Genomic DNA, 16,630 nt, shown 5'->3' with positions numbered 1-16,630 from the left:
AAGGCAGGGGGACAGGGGTGCTGTTAGTCAAGCCTGCACGGTGCCCCAGGCACGTGCCCCAGGCACCTGATGTGCCTTCCCTTGATTTCTATGTCACAGGTGAGGAAGTGGAAACTTACCGAGTTTCAGTGACTCCCTGAAACTGTGAGGCTCCTTCAGTGGCATAGTTGGGATTTGTGGGGAAGCCCAGAGCACTCGCCAGGGAGCCCACCTTACTGGACAGCTCAGTATCAGTGGACCTGGTCTATAACAACCAGTTTGCACTTTTAGGCCCGAGGGTAGGTTTTAGGGAGAGGGCCATGAACCCCCCAAATTAGGCGAAAAATTATATGTGTGAGTATGTGTCCCTTTTTCTGGGGAGAGGGGCAATTACCATCCTCACATTCTTAAAGAGATCTCTGGCCTCAATGAGATAAACACTGGTCTGGTGAACGGAGCAAATTAAACTGGTTCCTTTAGAACTTAGACCTCCACCCTGGCCTACATTTGGCTACTTCTTAGGATCCTAGAGTAGAGAGCCCGGAGGAGCCGAGCCTTGTCCAGCATGAGAAGAAAGTAGTAGGACCAGGACAAGACCCCATGGACCACAGCCTTCCAGACACCTGTACAGTCTGCTGCACCCGCTCCATTGGCCCCCATATGTACCAAGAAGCTGCCACCATCCCTGTCTTAGCTTGGCCGCCGGAGAGCTGAGCCGCAGCCAGAATCCCAGACTGTGCAGTCTGCAACAAGGACTGGCCTCAAGGTGTAGGTCAGCAATCGATCAAGTCTGACATGGCCCAGAAACCAGACAGCGTCTTCCCCACACCCCTGTGTAGGTGGGAGCCAAGCCTGCTCCAATGGGCAAGTGTGCAGAGCTGCTGCTAATTATTGCCCTGAGTCGCCCCAGCCGCTCCTTCCTGCTGCCACCCAGATCTGCTGGCAGTGGCCCTCCTGCTGTTGCAAAGGCTGCCACAGCCTCACCGGCCTACCTCCAAACAGACATATGCTACCACTTTTGTGCAGTGGACCCCTCTGGCATCCTGGTAAAGGCTATAGACCTTCCTCAGGGTTTTCAGACGTGTACTAACTACAAAGCACACTGGGCTTTAGAGAAAACCAGTGATACTGAAGTGTAGATATATACCTGCATTTAAGAAATCAAATTAGGCATAAAATAACACGTGTGCTTCTTTATTATTACATGAAATAAAAAGATCTAGCGGCGGATGAAATCATTGCTCTAATTCTTAATCATTTCAGAGAATAAATGATTTTTTTAAAGATCTCTGCCGCAGCTCTAAATGTGGTATGAAAACACCTTTGCTTTCTCCCAGTGTCCCCGTTGACAGGTCAGCTGCCAACACAGCTGTGGTCTGTTACATGGGTAAACAGAAGCAATACTCTATTTCCCCAAGAGAGGGGTAAAAATTAAGGTGTCATTTTGCTCCCCATCCCAGTGTGTGGGGTCTCCAGATGAAACGCTTGGCTGTGTGTTCTGTTCTCTTTCACATCACGCCATGTAAACTTCCCAGTGCCCTGTGAGGACACAGAGGCTCCAGAAGGGGCTGCAGCCCGTGAGGGGCAGGGCTGAGGCTTCCTGGCAGAGCCCATCATGCTGCCTCCCTGCCCCGAGCCTCCACGGGCTGCCTATCTCACAGGCCTTGGTGACCAGAGTTTTGAATCCCCAGTTTCACCAAGGCATGCGGAGGTGATACTGTTGAAGGTGGCCCTAGGCCTTCCGTGCAGGGAGCCCACAGGGTCTTTAAGTGTGGTTGTTGACCCTTCCTGGGGCCTGCTGTGGGGGTGCCAGCTGTAGCCCCGTGGCCCAAGACGGGGAAGCAGGGAGCCCCTTGTTCAGAGGACTGGGATCAGGCTCGGAGAAAGGAGGCCGTTTGGTGGGTTCAGCTCATTTTTTGCTCAATAAAACTTTCCTGGGTCTGGGCACGTGCTGTGAGGGAGGGGCTGTGGACACACAGGGTCAAGCGGGGAGCAGGTCACCCAGGCTGTGAAAGTCCAGAACTGGAATACAGGCTCTGGACTCACAGTGGCTTCTCTCTTCCTCCTTCTGGGCTGCCTTAGCACACACAAGGTAGGGATTCCCACTTTCCCAGAGAGCCCAGACTTCGAGGCAGTGGGGCCTGCAGCTCAGCCCTTGTTGTTCCCTGTGCGCCTTAGGAGAGCTGGGGTTCTGATGGCAGCTAGATTTCCAGGCTCCTTGAACACTCAACTGAACATCATGGTGCACCCAGGAATCCAGCTTGGATACCTGTGGCCTCTAGGGGGCTGGAATGGGCCTTTCCCCAGTCCTGAGAAAGGGGCAAACTGCTCAACAGTGTGAGCGACTTTGTAAGTGGCCTTAACTTAGACATAGCCATTCACCAAGCTGCCCCAGTTGGGCTTTTTTTTTTTAAAGACTTTATTTATTTATTTGACAGAGAGAGATCACAGGTAGGTAGAGAGGCTGGCAGAGAGAGAGAGAGAGGGAAGCAGGCTCCCCGCCGAGCAGAGAGCCCAATGTGGGACTGGATCCCAGGACCCTGAGATCACGACCTGAGCTGAAGGCAGCGGCCCAACCCACTGAGCCACCCAGGCGCCCCCACCCCAGTTGGCCTTTAACGGGGTTTTGTAGGCTGCAAATGCTTCCCTTGAGACCCCCCCCACCACTTCCCTGTCTGTGATGTCACACTCCTAAGCTGCTCCTGAAAAGCTGGATGTGCCTTGTCACTCTGTGTTCCTGTCCCTCCCGAGATAGTTGTACTATGTTTAGCTACCTTGGGAGAGGTTAGTTCGGGAGGAGAACATGATTGTATTATGGACGACAAGGGAGCACCATTTTCCTGCTCTAAGGCTCAGGGAGAGTCCCTCTGGCCCTCCGCCCTCCCTCAGGAAACCAGAGGAGGCTCAGCATAGCAGGAAGATGACAGAGCATGGGGTCCAGAGCCGGATAACCCCAGAGACCTGTTACCAGCAGGGCCCAGCAGACAGCAAGCGTTGACTCTCTCCCTGAACGGTGGAGAAGGTGCTGGGTGGGAGCCATGCTCCTACCAATGTGAGCGCCCGCTGCCCCAGCCCTGTGCTATGTGCCATGAGGCAAAGAAGATGGGCCCCCCCTCCCCTAGAGTGGAGAATTCAGGGGTGAGAGATCCGTGTGGGAGGGCAGTGTGATCCTGGAGAATGTTTCTTGGGGAGATCTGCTCTGAGCTGGACCTGGTATGCTGGGTAAAAATGGGAAGGAGAGAGGCCCTGATGAGGACTTTTGGGGGCTAGCCGTGAGGTAAGCCGGCTCTGGCACAGACTTTTCTTCCTTGCTGCCCCAGGTTTTTCAGCATTAGGGCCCGAAGACCCAGAAAGGAGTGACCACACGGAAGCTGGGGTCTTCTGAGGGGCTTGCTGGGGTTTTTGCGGGGGGCCCTGATGGGCTCTGGGCTTTGGCCTGGGCCTGCCTGCGGCATTCTTATGTGGGAAGGGGCCAGCCCTCCTCCCAGGGCAGGAAGCTACCTGTTAGGTCCCTCTGGTGGCAGTCTGGGCCTTCTCATTTTTGGTGAACTTCTAAAGCCTGGTGCAGATTATGGGTTGACTGGTCCAACCCTAGTCTGCCGAGACACCAGGGTGGCTCAGTCAGTTAAACTGAGTGCCTTCTGCTCAGATCATGATCCTAGAGTCCTAGGATTGAGTCCCACATACTGCTGCTTGCTCAGCAGGGAGCCTGCTTCTCTCTCTGCCTGCTGCTCCCCCTGCTTGTGCTCTTTTTCTCTCTCTCTCTCTCCCCCACCTCTGACAAATAAAATAAAATCTTTATGACTCCTGGCTCTGCCACTGCTGATTGACCTTGGGCATGTTACCTCTTCCTGGACCCTCAGTATTCTCATCTCCAAAATGGGATAAAGTCCCCCTACCTCACACTTGAGGGGGTGGCTCAACCCAAGTCCTGAGATGCAGAGACACTCAGCAGGTCCCTCCCCAAGGCCACAGTAACTGGGGCAGGCCCTGGGGTGGGGAGAACGTGCAAGGAGGGGCCAGAAAGAGTAGATCTAAGGACGGCTTTCCCAGTGCTACTGCCCACCCCACACAGAGCGCACGAGCTCCTCAAAGCTGGGAATGCCCATCAGAATCGAGGAGGTGAGGTTCTTGTTCCCGTGAGCCTCATCCTCCCCAGGCTGCAGCTGTAGGCCTCCCCTGTCCACGGCCGGGGCCGTGCAGAAGCCATGTCCCTTGGTGAGCCTCGCCCAATGGGAGACCGAGCAACACCCCCCCCCCCCCCCCGCCAGGGAGGACAGGGCCTGACCCAAGGCCTTCGGTTTCCCCACCAGGAGTGGCCTGCAGCGCCATCCTCATGTACACATTCTGCACCGACTGCTGGCTCATCGCCGTGCTCTACTTCACCTGGCTGGCATTTGACTGGAACACGCCCAAGAAAGGTAGGCACACGACCGCCTTGCCCTGGGAACTCCCCCGCTCCCCGCAATGCAGCTGATGTTCCCCAGCGTGGGGGCTGCCCCTTTTTATTCAGCACCTGCTCTGTGAGAAGTAGGGAGCTAGGCCAAGCTGTAGTTTCGGCGGCGGGGGGCGGTGGAAAGCCCCTCAGAGGGCACAGTCCTGGTCCTTAGAGGAGCTCAGAGGAGCTCACAGTGCCCTCCCAGGGGCTCACACTCAGTCAAGGGTTTGCCTGCCTGGAGGGGACAAAGGTGGGACAGGGCCCAGTGGGAAGTGGGGGGTGGGGGAGGAGAAGATGCTCTGCAGGGTGACAGTCCCCTAACTCAGGGTCCCACGCTGACTCCATCTTCTCTGCCTTACTTGAGTGTCCCCTGCCCCTATTCCCGCTCCTTCCCAACACTGTGTTTTGTTCTCTGGAAGGTGGCAGAAGGTCACAGTGGGTCCGAAACTGGGCTGTGTGGCGCTACTTTCGAGACTACTTTCCCATCCAGGTAAAGGCTCATGGGTGCTAACCTGGGAGGGTGGGACAGGCGGGGAATCTGAGTGAGAGCTTTATCTCACCATCTGCGGTTACCCTGTGCAGAGTTCAACCCCGCGACCCCTTCCACTGTGACTCTCTGTTCATGTTCTACTCCTCCTTATGCTGGATTTGAGGTGATATAGGGTACATTTGGTGTCATGCCAGGTAAAAACCAAAATCAAGACCTGAAGGAAAAGCTGCTAGTGGTTTAGCTGTCAGGGTCAACAGAGTTGCAGTAGTTGAGTTTGCTTCCTGGTTGCTGAGGCAAAAAGGGAAACATGATTATTGTTGGTTTATCTTTTGGGCAAGGACAAAGCATGCTAGTTTCTCAGGGAAACAAGGCTTGTTCTAGCATTTGGAGCTAAAAGAGGTTTCCGACACTGAGATCCTTAGTGATATAAGGAGCATGTTACAATAGCAGATATTATGCTTATCAGCCTTTCAGTGAATATTAAAGACATAAGTGAAAAGGGCAGCAATTTACCAAGGGCAATAGCAAAGTAGTTCCAAGTTCATCTGACCTGAACCACAGATATGACTTCAAGCCGTAGGTGTGAGGGGCTTTTTCTTCCTTCTGAAGCTCTGATAGAATATTGCTTCTCTCAGCCAGCTGTGGGCTGCCTGCTGGGGCTCCTGACCAGGGAATTAGGGCCCATGAAATTAGATGTGCCATGAAAAACAAGTGCGCAGGGAATTAGGGCCCAGGAAATCAGATGTGCCATGAAAGACAAGTGCGCAGGGAAGGCTTCTGGAGGATGTGCTCCTAGAACTCCATCTTCAAAATGAGTAGCACTGGGGCGCCTGGGTGGCTCAGTGGTTTGGGCTGCTGCCTTTGGCTCGGGTCATGATCTCAGGGTCCTGGGATCGAGCCCCGCATCGGGCTCTCTGCTCCGCAGGAAGCCTGCTTCCTTCTCTCTCTCTCTCTCTCTCTCTCTCTCTCTCTCTCTGCCTGCCTTTCTGCCTACTTGTGATCTCTGTCTGTCAAATAAATAAATAAAATCTTTAAAAAAAAAAAAAAGATGAGTAGCACTAAAGTGGCATGCAAAAGAGGAACACTAAGGCACCTGAGTTTGAGAAGAAGCCTGTGGTGCGGGGGGATGTTGAGGAGGTAGACTGGGGAAGGAGGATTTCCATTTATCTGGAGCCTTCTAGAAACCCACACCTTTCCTCAAGAAGTTCCCACTAAACCTCGCAGTATCCTGTGAGGCAGGTATTCATTGTATCCCTTTTTCACAGAAGAAAAACTGAAGGTCAGAGAGGAGTAAAGCTGAAGGAGGCTAGTAGTATTTTGAGCTGAAATTCCACTTGGCTGCCTTGCCTCAGAATTCTGGATCCTTCCCCCCCCAGCATGCTGCCTCCCTATGCAGCATGAGCTGTAGGAAACGAGCTCCGGGACTCTAGCTTCCCTCAGGTTTGGAGGAAGCACCCAGTATGACCCTGAGTGAAGCCCCATCTTTTCCAGCCTGCAGTCTCCCCATCTGAAGCAAGTTTAGACTAAGCTCTGGGTTTCCTTCCTGCGGCACCACCATTGGCTGCTCTGGGACCCCCGTGCTGGTCTTCTAAGGACCTGTCTTCTCTGGGACCAGCATCCAGGTCCTGACAAGATAAGTGGTGGTTTAGTCGGGACTTTTTCTCATCTTTTTATTGACCCCCTTCCAGAGGTCTACAAGCCAGGCTGGCAAGGCAGAGGCTATGTGGGCAGTGCTAGGGGTTTGTGGCTAACTCTGGCAGGATCCCCAAGGTTTTTCCTGCAGGGGAAAGACCTGTCTGGCCAGCTCACTGAGCACCCCAGCACTGGCACACCCTACCTGCTGAGGGTGACCCAGAAGAAGGCAGTGGGGTCTGAAGAGCCAAGACGGCATGTGTGAGAGGGAATGTGAGCACGGGGCAGGGTGGTGTATGTTTGCTGCTGTGAGTCAGCGACTGAAACATCCTGGCGTGCTGCCCATAGGAGGTGGCCAGGTAACCCTACATTCCTCCACTGCTCTCAGTTTTGGGAGGAAGCTCTCTCTGCTCACCACAGCCTGAACCAGTTTTCCCAGGATCCTTGGGGTCAGGATGCCTGCTCTTCTTCCCTCTCCCTGACCCCATCTCTCTGGCTGCAAGGAATTTAAGGCTGCTGTTGCTGGGACAGTGCTACATCATCAGACCTGACCCTGTCATTCTGAAAGTGAGGAGACTCAGTCCCAAAGACGGGCACAGTCTGGTCCAGGTTGCATGACAAGTCCATTCCACCATTAGTACTGGAATCCCAGCCGCAGGCTCTTTCCCAATGAATTCCTGCTGCCTGTCTCTCTGGGAGAGATTCCATCCCAGATTTCCTCATTGGATTGAGCCCCACTTCCTGGGTCTCCCTCTATCTGCTTTGTAGTTAGAGAGCTGGGTTGGGTTCCTGCTCCGTTGCTCTATTCTCTGACCAGAGGTTACTGGGCTCTGTGCTAGGCACAGGGACATGGAAGGGTCAGCCCTGGGCCCCCTCACGTAGGCTCACCATCTAGCTAATTCTGCTAGACTTTGTCACTTTCTGCCCAAAGGACCACAGACATGCTTTCTCAAGCTCAGTGAGCCTCAGTAGCCTTACTTGCAAAATGGAGCTGTTCATACTGTTAAGGAGTAGTAAATTATGGGTGGAGATGAGGGCTTGTGGACTCGAGGGCTTGTGGACTCTCTTCTCTCTGCTGGGATCTTCAGGGATCAGGCCACAATGATCTGAGCAGCCTGCTCCTCTGGAAGATTCCTTGAGTCCAGTAACCCCACTCACCACCCAAAATGGGACGACCCAATGACCGTTGGCCAGAGCTGGGATAAGCAGGTACCCTTCCTCACTGACGTCCACATTTCTAAAAGAACCAAAACAAAACCCTGTGTCCCTTTTTGCCCCTCTATTCCAAGAAGTCAGCTGGGAACGAGCCACAGGACACATGTGGGTTGGCCCTGGGAGGGCCCCTGGGTACCAGGACCCAAGCCAGCCTGGGCCTAAGGCCAGCCAGGGCCTAGAGCCTTGGCCTGGGCTTCTCTTGCCCACAGGTGAGCTTGGCCAAGCCTCTAATCCTCAGGGCCTCAGGCTCCTCTTCGGTACAGGGAGTGTTGGGCCTTCGTGACCTGATGTCTGAGCTGATGCTTTGGGATATTCTTTGTGGCCTCCCGGCCCTTCCCTTCTCTCAGCCTCTTGCCAGGGGTTATGTAATGATCTCTAGCTATAACCATCCACCCACCTATCCCCTGCTTCCTCCTTTGTATAGTTCTTTGCTGCCAGAGCCACTCAGCGAGCCTCGAGAGCATCCCTCCTCCTAGCACAGGAGGGCTCATGTGCTAGCAGCTTCCACCGGGATCACCAGCTCCCTGAAAGAGGAGGCCAATGCCTGGGTCACCTATCCCTCACCTATCCCTGAACAGGCAGGATTTCTAGAGAGGAGACTAGGAAAGGCTGAGCTTAGAGTGATCTCTCTGTCCATCTGCTTCATTTCCTCCATGGTCCTACCGAAGCCCAGAGAGGAGGGACTGTCCCGAGGTCCTAAAGCAAGTCAGTAGTGGGGCTGGTATTGGAACCAAAGCTATCTGCTTCAGGATCCATTTTCTCCTTTCTCTCTCCCTCTGCTATGTGTCCTGTGGTATGAGCTTAAGCAAATTTCTGCTCCTCTCTGATTCTGAATTTCTTCTGTTTGGTGCCGGGGTAGGACAAGCTTATCTGAGTACTTTTCCTGCCCTTGGGAGGCAGGGTGGGAAGAATGACTTGCCGGGAGTGTGCCCCAGACTCATGTTAGCCACGGGGCCTGGCCTGGGCACCTTGTTGGGCTGAGACTTTGCCACGGGAAACAGGGGACATGAGAGCAAGCATGTCAACAGAGACTTCATCAACAGTGCCTTCCTTCTCCCTACAGAATGGACACTCTGTCCAGCCCTGGTGGCAGGGCAGTATGGCTTGAAGACAGATCAAAGCTGTATCAGCCTGCTTTCTTCTGGGGACAGCCCCAAGGGCCATTACCCTGCAGTGTGTCCCAAGGCAGCTCACTTAGTCAAAAGTCCCACCAGACAGATGTGTGGGGTTGGGGGGTGGGAGTGAAAAAGGCAGCTGTGGGGCACCTGAGTGGCTCATTGGTTGGGCATCCCACTCTTGATTTCGGCTCAGGTCTGATTGCAGGGTCATGAGATTGAGTCCCCCATAGGGCTTGGAGTCTACACGAGATTCTCTCACTTTCTCTGCCTCTCCCCACCCTGCACATTCTCTCTTTAAAAAAAAAAAAACTGCAAAGAAAAAAAGAGCCAGCTTACCTTGCACCAGGTAACATATATTCATCCCAGTGACTTAGAGAAAAGCCCACTGGGTGACTATCTAGAGAGGGAAGAGGATGGGCAGCTCCTTTCTCTAAGCCTTTCTCAACCTTGCAATCAAAGCAACAGCCTAGACCAGGGCTCTCCCGGTACGTTTTGCACTTGGGACTCCCAGACCCAGCCTTCAGTTCCAGAGAGGTAGCAAGGGCACTGTTGGCTGCCTCCACTCTTCCCTTGACACAATCCTACTGTGCGGAAGCCAGCTCCAGGTTCCAGCTTTACTGCAAGCTAGCATGGTGGGCACACCTGCTCTTCAGGAGGCGAACTCTCAGAACAATCTCCTTGCCACGCTCATCTAAAGCCGGGCCCACTTTTAGAACCCCCCTCTCTGCCCTCTCCCCAATAATCGTGGCTTACACTGCTGCCGTTTATGTAGTGGGCAGCAAAGCACGAGCTGGGTTTTGAGCAGCTTTAAGGTGCTTGCCAAAGACAAGGTGGGGGAAGGAGTACCGAGGGTCTGAGCAGCAGGGGGTGGGAACTCAGGGGGTCTTGCTCCCACACGTCCCTGCAGTCATAGCCCTGGGAATGGTGTTGGCCTCCATCTGCTCCACCCCCCTCTGCCCTCTGTCACCTGAAGCTTCAGATTTCCATTTCCTGGGGCCAGCCACTAGCACCCCTGCCCCAAATTGAGCACCAGGTCCTTTCCCTAGCCTGGGGTTCCCAAACTGGGAGTCATGGAAAACCCAGGCTGTTGACATTCCAGCAGTGGCTATCGGCTCTGCCTCTAGCTGACACGCGTGCAAAGACACAGGCACTTTCCAGCACAGGAAGGAAGTCGGGGTGTTATTGACAGCACCCCCTAGAGACAGCGCAGCCCACAGGACTAAAATGTTCACATGCCTGACCCCAGGAGTTGTGATTTCTAGAAGTGTGTCAAACAATCAGATATGCAGACGACAATAAGGTATTTGTGGAAGCGTTATTTCTGAAGGGAATTTTGGAAGGTTTTTAAAGATCCATCCGGTGGAGTTTGATTAAAATTCTAGTGCATGCAACATAGCTATGCAACAGGATAATGAAGCCAAGAGAGACGTGGCTGGTGGATTGTGATAGGAAAAATAGTTATGATAGGGTTGGTAGAAAATTATGTAAAAATGAGGGGTGCCTGGGTGGCTCAGTCAGTTAAGTGTCTGCCTTCAGGTCATGGTCCTGGGGTGCTGGGATTGAGCCTCATGTCAGGCTCCCTGCTCAGTGGGGAGTCTGCTGCTCCCTCTCCTTCTGCTGCTCCCCCTGCTCATGTTTGCTCTATCTCTGTCAAATAAATAAATAAATATTTTTTAAAAAGAAAATCATGTAAAAATGATAGCAACCAATGTGCCCTTAATTTTGTGGTTTTTAAAAAAAGAGCACGTGTATATTTGAGTAACCAAAGAACTCACCACATCAGAGTGGTTTATAAGGATGGAGATAGGACAGGCCCTCTGGATTATTTTTTGACTTTTTCCTGTATTTTTAAAAATACTCCTTAATTATTCACTATTTTTCTAATCAGAAAAGAAGTGATGTTTCTGAAAAAATAAACCTTGCTCTCCAGCGCTCTTAGCACCATCTAGCCCAGGCAATGCTGGGCAGGAGCCTCAGAGTCTAGGGCAACTTTATACCACTCCCACCCCCGCCAAGCCACCAACCCCAGGACAGGGAGCAGCCCCAGGAGAAAGCCAATCATTCTTTAGAGCATCCCGGAACAGCTTTGTTGATAGTACCGCAGGTCAGCTGCCTGGCTGGCCCCCTGCCCCTGCTAGGGCTGACCTGTGGCTTGCCCTTGTCCTTCCTAAATAGAGCACAAGCCGAGCCTGGCTGCCTGGAAGGAAGTTTCCATTCAGACCCGCTGCAATGTCTCTTCTCTGGCCAAACTAAGGGACGTGGACTTTACCTTGACAAAAACTGGACCCCCCTCTTTATCTGAGAGCGGCAGGGGTTGGATGAGGAGAATGGGCCCAGGAGGAGGGTGGGCAGGAGGCTAGCAGGGCACAGGTGAGAGGACCTGTTGTGTCTGGCTGGAGAGGTGAGGGAATGAGAGGGCAAGTTTCTCACTCTCTTCCCAGGGACTTACCGTCTCAGTGGCAGTTGCCGCGAGTCTCAGACGTGCAGAGTCACATGGGGTGTGCAGCACACCGGGTCCTTACCCCATCTTCTGGGCTCATCCCAGCACCCATCTCCCAGCATTTCCTCTGACCTGAGCTTTTTCCCTGCAGCTGGTGAAGACGCACAACTTGCTGACCACCAGGAACTACATCTTCGGGTACCACCCACACGGCATCATGGGCCTGGGTGCATTCTGTAACTTCAGCACCGAGGCCACAGAAGTGAGCAAGAAGTTCCCCGGCATAAGGCCCTACCTGGCCACGCTGGCCGGCAACTTCCGGATGCCTGTGCTGAGGGAATACCTAATGTCTGGAGGTAAGGGGCCTCCTCTGCCTTCCCCTGCCAGGCTCTGCTGTCCAGACCTGAGCCTCTACACTGAGTGAAGGGATAGAGGGAGCAGGAGGCCAATACACCATGTCCCAGTGACTGGTTGTGTGTGGAGAGACATAGAGGGCCCCAGGCATGGTGGACCAGGTCTGAGCAGGATAGCTGTCCATACAGTCTTCAGGATTTAGCTTGAACAACAAAGTCCCTAGGAAGCCTTCTCCGCCCCCAGCCCTGGTGCTGCCCTTTGTACAACCACGTTGCTGCCAATAGTGCTGTCCTTATCCACCTGCTATGACCCCTGCCACCCTAACTCCCCAGTATCCCCCAGCACCTTGCAGGAGGCTGGCAGAGTTAGGACCTCAAGGAATGTTTGCCCAAATGAACGAGTTCCCTAAACAACCAGGTATCATTATCCCCATTTTACAGATAAACAAGTCAAGGCTCAGAGAAAGAAATAGCTCAGGCAGGGTTGTATAACTTCTAGGGGCTGGCTCAGGTCTGGAGCCCAAGTCCAGGGCTCATTCTGTTCATTCCTGGCTATAAGCAGGGGGTAGGGAGTGCACTTGTGGGCAGCCCTGACTCTCTCCTTCTCCCCGCCAGGCATCTGTCCTGTCAACAGGGACACCATAGACTACTTGCTTTCAAAGAATGGGAGTGGCAATGCCATCATCATCGTGGTGGGGGGCGCAGCTGAGTCCCTGAGCTCCATGCCTGGCAAGAATGCGGTCACCCTGCGCAATCGCAAGGGCTTTGTAAAACTGGCCCTTCGCCATGGGTGAGTGCCCCCTTCACATGCACACACACACATGCATGCGTGCACAAGCGTGCACTGCACACACGGCCCTTCAAGGCTTTGTTTGGCCCCAGCAGAGCAACTCCTTGGCTCCTGGAGGCAAGGCCCAGACCCTAGGAAGACCTCGATGAGAGTTTGCTGTCCTGTGGAGGGGGGAGGTGGGAGGCCCGAGCTGCAGGCCCAAGTTTGCCCAAGCGCAGCCCGAGTGTCTGAGCAGAGCAGAAATTCAGTCTGTGCACCCTAAGCCCTTGCAGATGGGTGGAGAGGCCAGGCATCTGTGCGGAACTCTGTACCCTCAGGTCAAAATGTGTTATACCGCTAGGAGAGCAAGCACAAGGCCCACTATTAGGGTGTGACAGACCCTGGCTTCTCCCTTCCAGAGCTGACCTTGTTCCCACCTACTCCTTCGGGGAGAATGAAGTCTACAAGCAGGTGATCTTTGAGGAGGGCTCTTGGGGCCGATGGGTCCAGAAGAAGTTCCAGAAGTACATTGGCTTTGCCCCGTGCATCTTCCATGGCCGAGGCCTCTTCTCCTCTGACACATGGGGGCTGGTGCCCTACTCCAAACCCATCACCACCGTTGGTGAGCTTCCCTGCCTGCAGCCCCTGACCTTGGGGCACCCCTCTGCTGGTTTGTGGTGGAGTTAAGATTCACACCCAGGCTCTGAGGTCCTCTGATGTCCATGCTGTAAACCTCGTGGATGTGGACCTGTTTGGGCGCTAATGGGAATGGCGAGTGGGGGTGGGGAGTGGGCGGTGGGGATTGTGTTCCATTACCATGAGCCAAGCAGTGCCAGGTGAGAAAACCGCACCCAGCAGTCCGTGTGCACAGAGCCCGCAAGTCTATGAGGGAAGACCGGGAAGACCAGTCTGTTAAGCAAAGACCAAGAGGGTGTGTGTGGGGGGAATGTGCAGGGTGCTCTGGGGGGTTATAGTGGACCCCAGAAAAGAGGTGACCCTTACACCCTAGCTGAAGAGGAATTACCTAGCAAAAGAGAGGAGGAGATATTTGTTGGAAGCATGAGCCCGAGTGGACTTCCCATAGCAAAACTGTGCAGATTTTTGAGGAACAGAAAGAAAAACATCAACGTGAAAGGAGCATAGGCCTCTGAGTAGTATAGCAAGAAAACCAGTTGCACTTGTCCCTCAGCCATGTTGTTCTGTGTGTGTGTGTGTGTGTGTGTGTCTGTGTGTGTGGTTCACAAGCCAGAGATCACACACAAGTGTGTAGGCCACCAGGCATGGACTTTCAGGCTCAAAGTTCACATAGATACTAGTCAGGTGTTTTGCTTTGTATCTTTACAAAGTCTAACTTCCTGCACCTTGGGTCCCAGACCCAAACTCACTGTCTGCTCTCATTACACACAAATCCTATTCCAGGCCTGATTGCTCTGAGGCAGCAAGGACATTTCCACGTGCAGATGTGGCTGGAGAGGGACAGGTCCTGTGGGCAGTGTGAAGGAGTTTACGCTTCCTCTTAAGAAAGGAGATCCTTAAGAATGGAATCCTTTAGAAGGCTTGAGGGTTTGGGGGAGGAGAGGTTCATGACTGCACTTTCAAGTGATTCTTGGGCTGCTGGATAGCCAGTGGGTTACAAGGGTCAAAATGGAAGCCCCCGAAAACACGTGCAGATGCCTCTCTGGCAGCCGTTGGGACCGAGATGGCGACCGCAGGGATGGAAGGAAAAGGCGTGAACTGGGGAGAAATTTCCAAAATGTCTTTGCCAAGGGCTTCAGGGTGATTTGGGTGTGGAGATGCAGGAAATCGAGCAATGCGTGCATGGATGAATGTTGCTGCCCCTAGGAGGAAGGATTCCTTGGGACAGGTGAGGGAACTGAGGCTCAGAGAGGCAACGTGACTTGCCCAGCGCGGGGCAAGAACAACGCCATTACTTGCTCCCAGAGCCCTCTCAGGAGCTGCCTGTCAAGGGCAGTGGGGACAACCTGAGCTGGAACATATTTAGCACAGTTCCCGGCACGTGGCTGGCACTTGGCACGGGGTCACTGCCGTCAGCGTTGCGGGAGGCTCTCAGGGAGGGTGGCCTGAGTGGGCTGACTAATCAGAGGTCTCTGCCTCATCCCCGCAGTGGGTGAGCCCATCACCATCCCCAAGCTGGAGCACCCGACCCAGCAGGACATAGACCTGTACCACACCATGTACATGGAGGCCCTGGTGAACCTCTTCAACAAGCACAAGACCAAGTTCGGCCTCCCAGAGACCGAGGTTCTCGAGGTGAACTGAGCCCACCAGCAGGGGTCAACTCCTGGGAGGAATCAGCTACAAATCCTTTTCTACCAAGTTCTCGAATGCTTTTTTGTTCTGTAAATTTGGAAGCGTCATGGGTGTCTGTGGGTTATTTAAAAGAAATTATAATAATTTTGTTAAACCATTACAAATGTTAGGTCTTTTTTAAGAAGGAAAAAGAATATCTCAAGCTCTTTCACTTCCAGTTTGACCCGCTCTAGGTGGTGGCTAACACATCTGGGTTAACCCTTCTTCCTTTCCCAAAAATCACAGAGAAAACTCAGTCCTGGTTGACTGGGAAAGAAGGACAGCCATCTGTGGCTCAGGCTTGTTGGATTATTTGCTTTTTCCCACCTCAGAAGCCACTTATAATACAAACACCTCTTTTCCAAACTACCTACCCCACACTTAACCGCAGGACTGGTCCTTCTTACCAAGCGGAAGACTTGGAGAGCACAGTCGTTTCCATCTTGAAGAGTAACGTGATGAGCATCTAGAATGTTCCACCTGTGTCCAGCCAGTCTTTTAAATCTGAGGCCTCCAGAGCAAGAATAGGGGGTGACAATGACCCTGTGCCCAAATGCACCATCTCTCTGGGATCATTCAGCCACCGTGTCTGGTTGGAGTGACTGGTCCTCCACAGACAGGGTGCTGACACAAACCCAGATCGACATGGACTTGGCCTGAATCACATACTTTCCTATGGCCTCGATTTGTTTAACCCATACCCCCCAATGTGGCTGTGAGGATAGGGTCCCTCTTCCCATTCACAAAGGGGCCTGGCCTTCTGAGCAGCAGATTGGCCTTCAGGTCAGGAGGCCCCTGAACCTAAGCCTCGCATATTTGTGCCTTTCTGAGAGGTTAGGGGCCAGGGAAGAAATCCAGCCCCTCCTCTGCATATTCTGTTTTATTTTGATGGAGATTATTGTACCATGTCAGATTTTTGTATTTTCCAAAATGAATAAATAAAAATGAGAGTCCTCTGTGAGTTCTTGCTGGGGCCACAACTGCACCTTGCTACCGACACTTAGGGAAACCCTGGCCCCATCGGGGCTGCCTGCCAAGCTTTCCCCCTTGCTCCTTTGGGCTATGTGACCCTATGTGGTATCCGTTATCCAGTGCTATGTGACAGAATCCTCCAGAATGCAGTAGCTCCAAACAACATCGTGTTCACCACACAATCTGAGAGTCCATAGCTGAGGTGCAGCTTTGCTGAGCCCTCAACTTCAGGAGCTCTCTCAAGGCCACAGTCAAGGTGTCAACAGGGCTGCCATCATCGTAAGGCTTGACTGGAGGAGGCCCCACTTCCAAGGTCATTCCTGTGGTAGTTTCTAGGGTTCGCTTCCTCACTGGCTATTAACCAGAGGCCACTCTTAGTTGCTAAGTGGACTAGCTCATGACGTGGGAGCGGTCTTCATCAGAGAGAGTAAGGAGGAGAAGCCAGAAAGAATGTGCAAGGTGGAAGTCACATTATTTTATAACTTAACCTCAGATGTGATGTCCTATCTCTTCTGCCATATTCTCTCCATTAGATGCAAGGGACTCCATTCCAACTTTCCTACTGCCTAAGTGTCCACCCTTGCCATTCATTCATCTACTTCAAGGACCACTCCTCTGTGTATCCAGTGTTGGGTGCCTCATTGAGCTGGGACCTCAAGCCTAACTTGAGACTTGAAGGGTGACTGGAAGTTTGGCAGGAAGGAAATGAGAGGCAAAGCCAGAGCAACAAGTACCAAGACAGGGAAGACAGCACTGCTGGTTTGAAGGAGGACGTGGTGGTAGATAGGTCTGCAATGGGGCTTGGCTTGGAAGAGCAGGAGAGTGGACTTCTCCAGAGTTTCTAGGTGGGCAGGAGAGCAGGCAACAACAGAAGCTCACCCTGGAGGAGCTTCGGGCCCGCAGAACTCCGGCGG

At 53.2% G+C, this 16,630-nt stretch overlaps 1 protein-coding gene across 1 annotated transcript in view; it reads left to right on the top strand.

The window, feature by feature from the left end:
- The window catches only part of DGAT2 (diacylglycerol O-acyltransferase 2), a 31,111-nt gene extending 15,406 nt beyond the window's left edge, over nt 1–15,705 (top strand). Inside the window, exons 3-8 of the mRNA XM_082749641.1 lie at nt 4,293–4,400; nt 4,837–4,907; nt 11,464–11,668; nt 12,281–12,455; nt 12,854–13,056; nt 14,560–15,705. Of these exons, the coding sequence (XP_082605767.1) occupies nt 4,293–4,400; nt 4,837–4,907; nt 11,464–11,668; nt 12,281–12,455; nt 12,854–13,056; nt 14,560–14,714 (917 nt within the window). The 3' untranslated portion in view covers nt 14,715–15,705. The remainder of the gene's footprint in view (nt 1–4,292; nt 4,401–4,836; nt 4,908–11,463; nt 11,669–12,280; nt 12,456–12,853; nt 13,057–14,559) is intronic.
- Nucleotides 15,706–16,630: the final 925 nt, after the last annotated feature.

The sequence above is a fragment of the Mustela nivalis genome (genome assembly GCF_964662115.1).
Source record: "Mustela nivalis genome assembly, chromosome: 9".
Taxonomy (NCBI): domain Eukaryota; kingdom Metazoa; phylum Chordata; class Mammalia; order Carnivora; family Mustelidae; genus Mustela; species Mustela nivalis.
The sequence above is the reverse complement of the archived record's forward strand: the minus strand, read 5'-3'. Positions and strand labels throughout refer to the sequence as shown.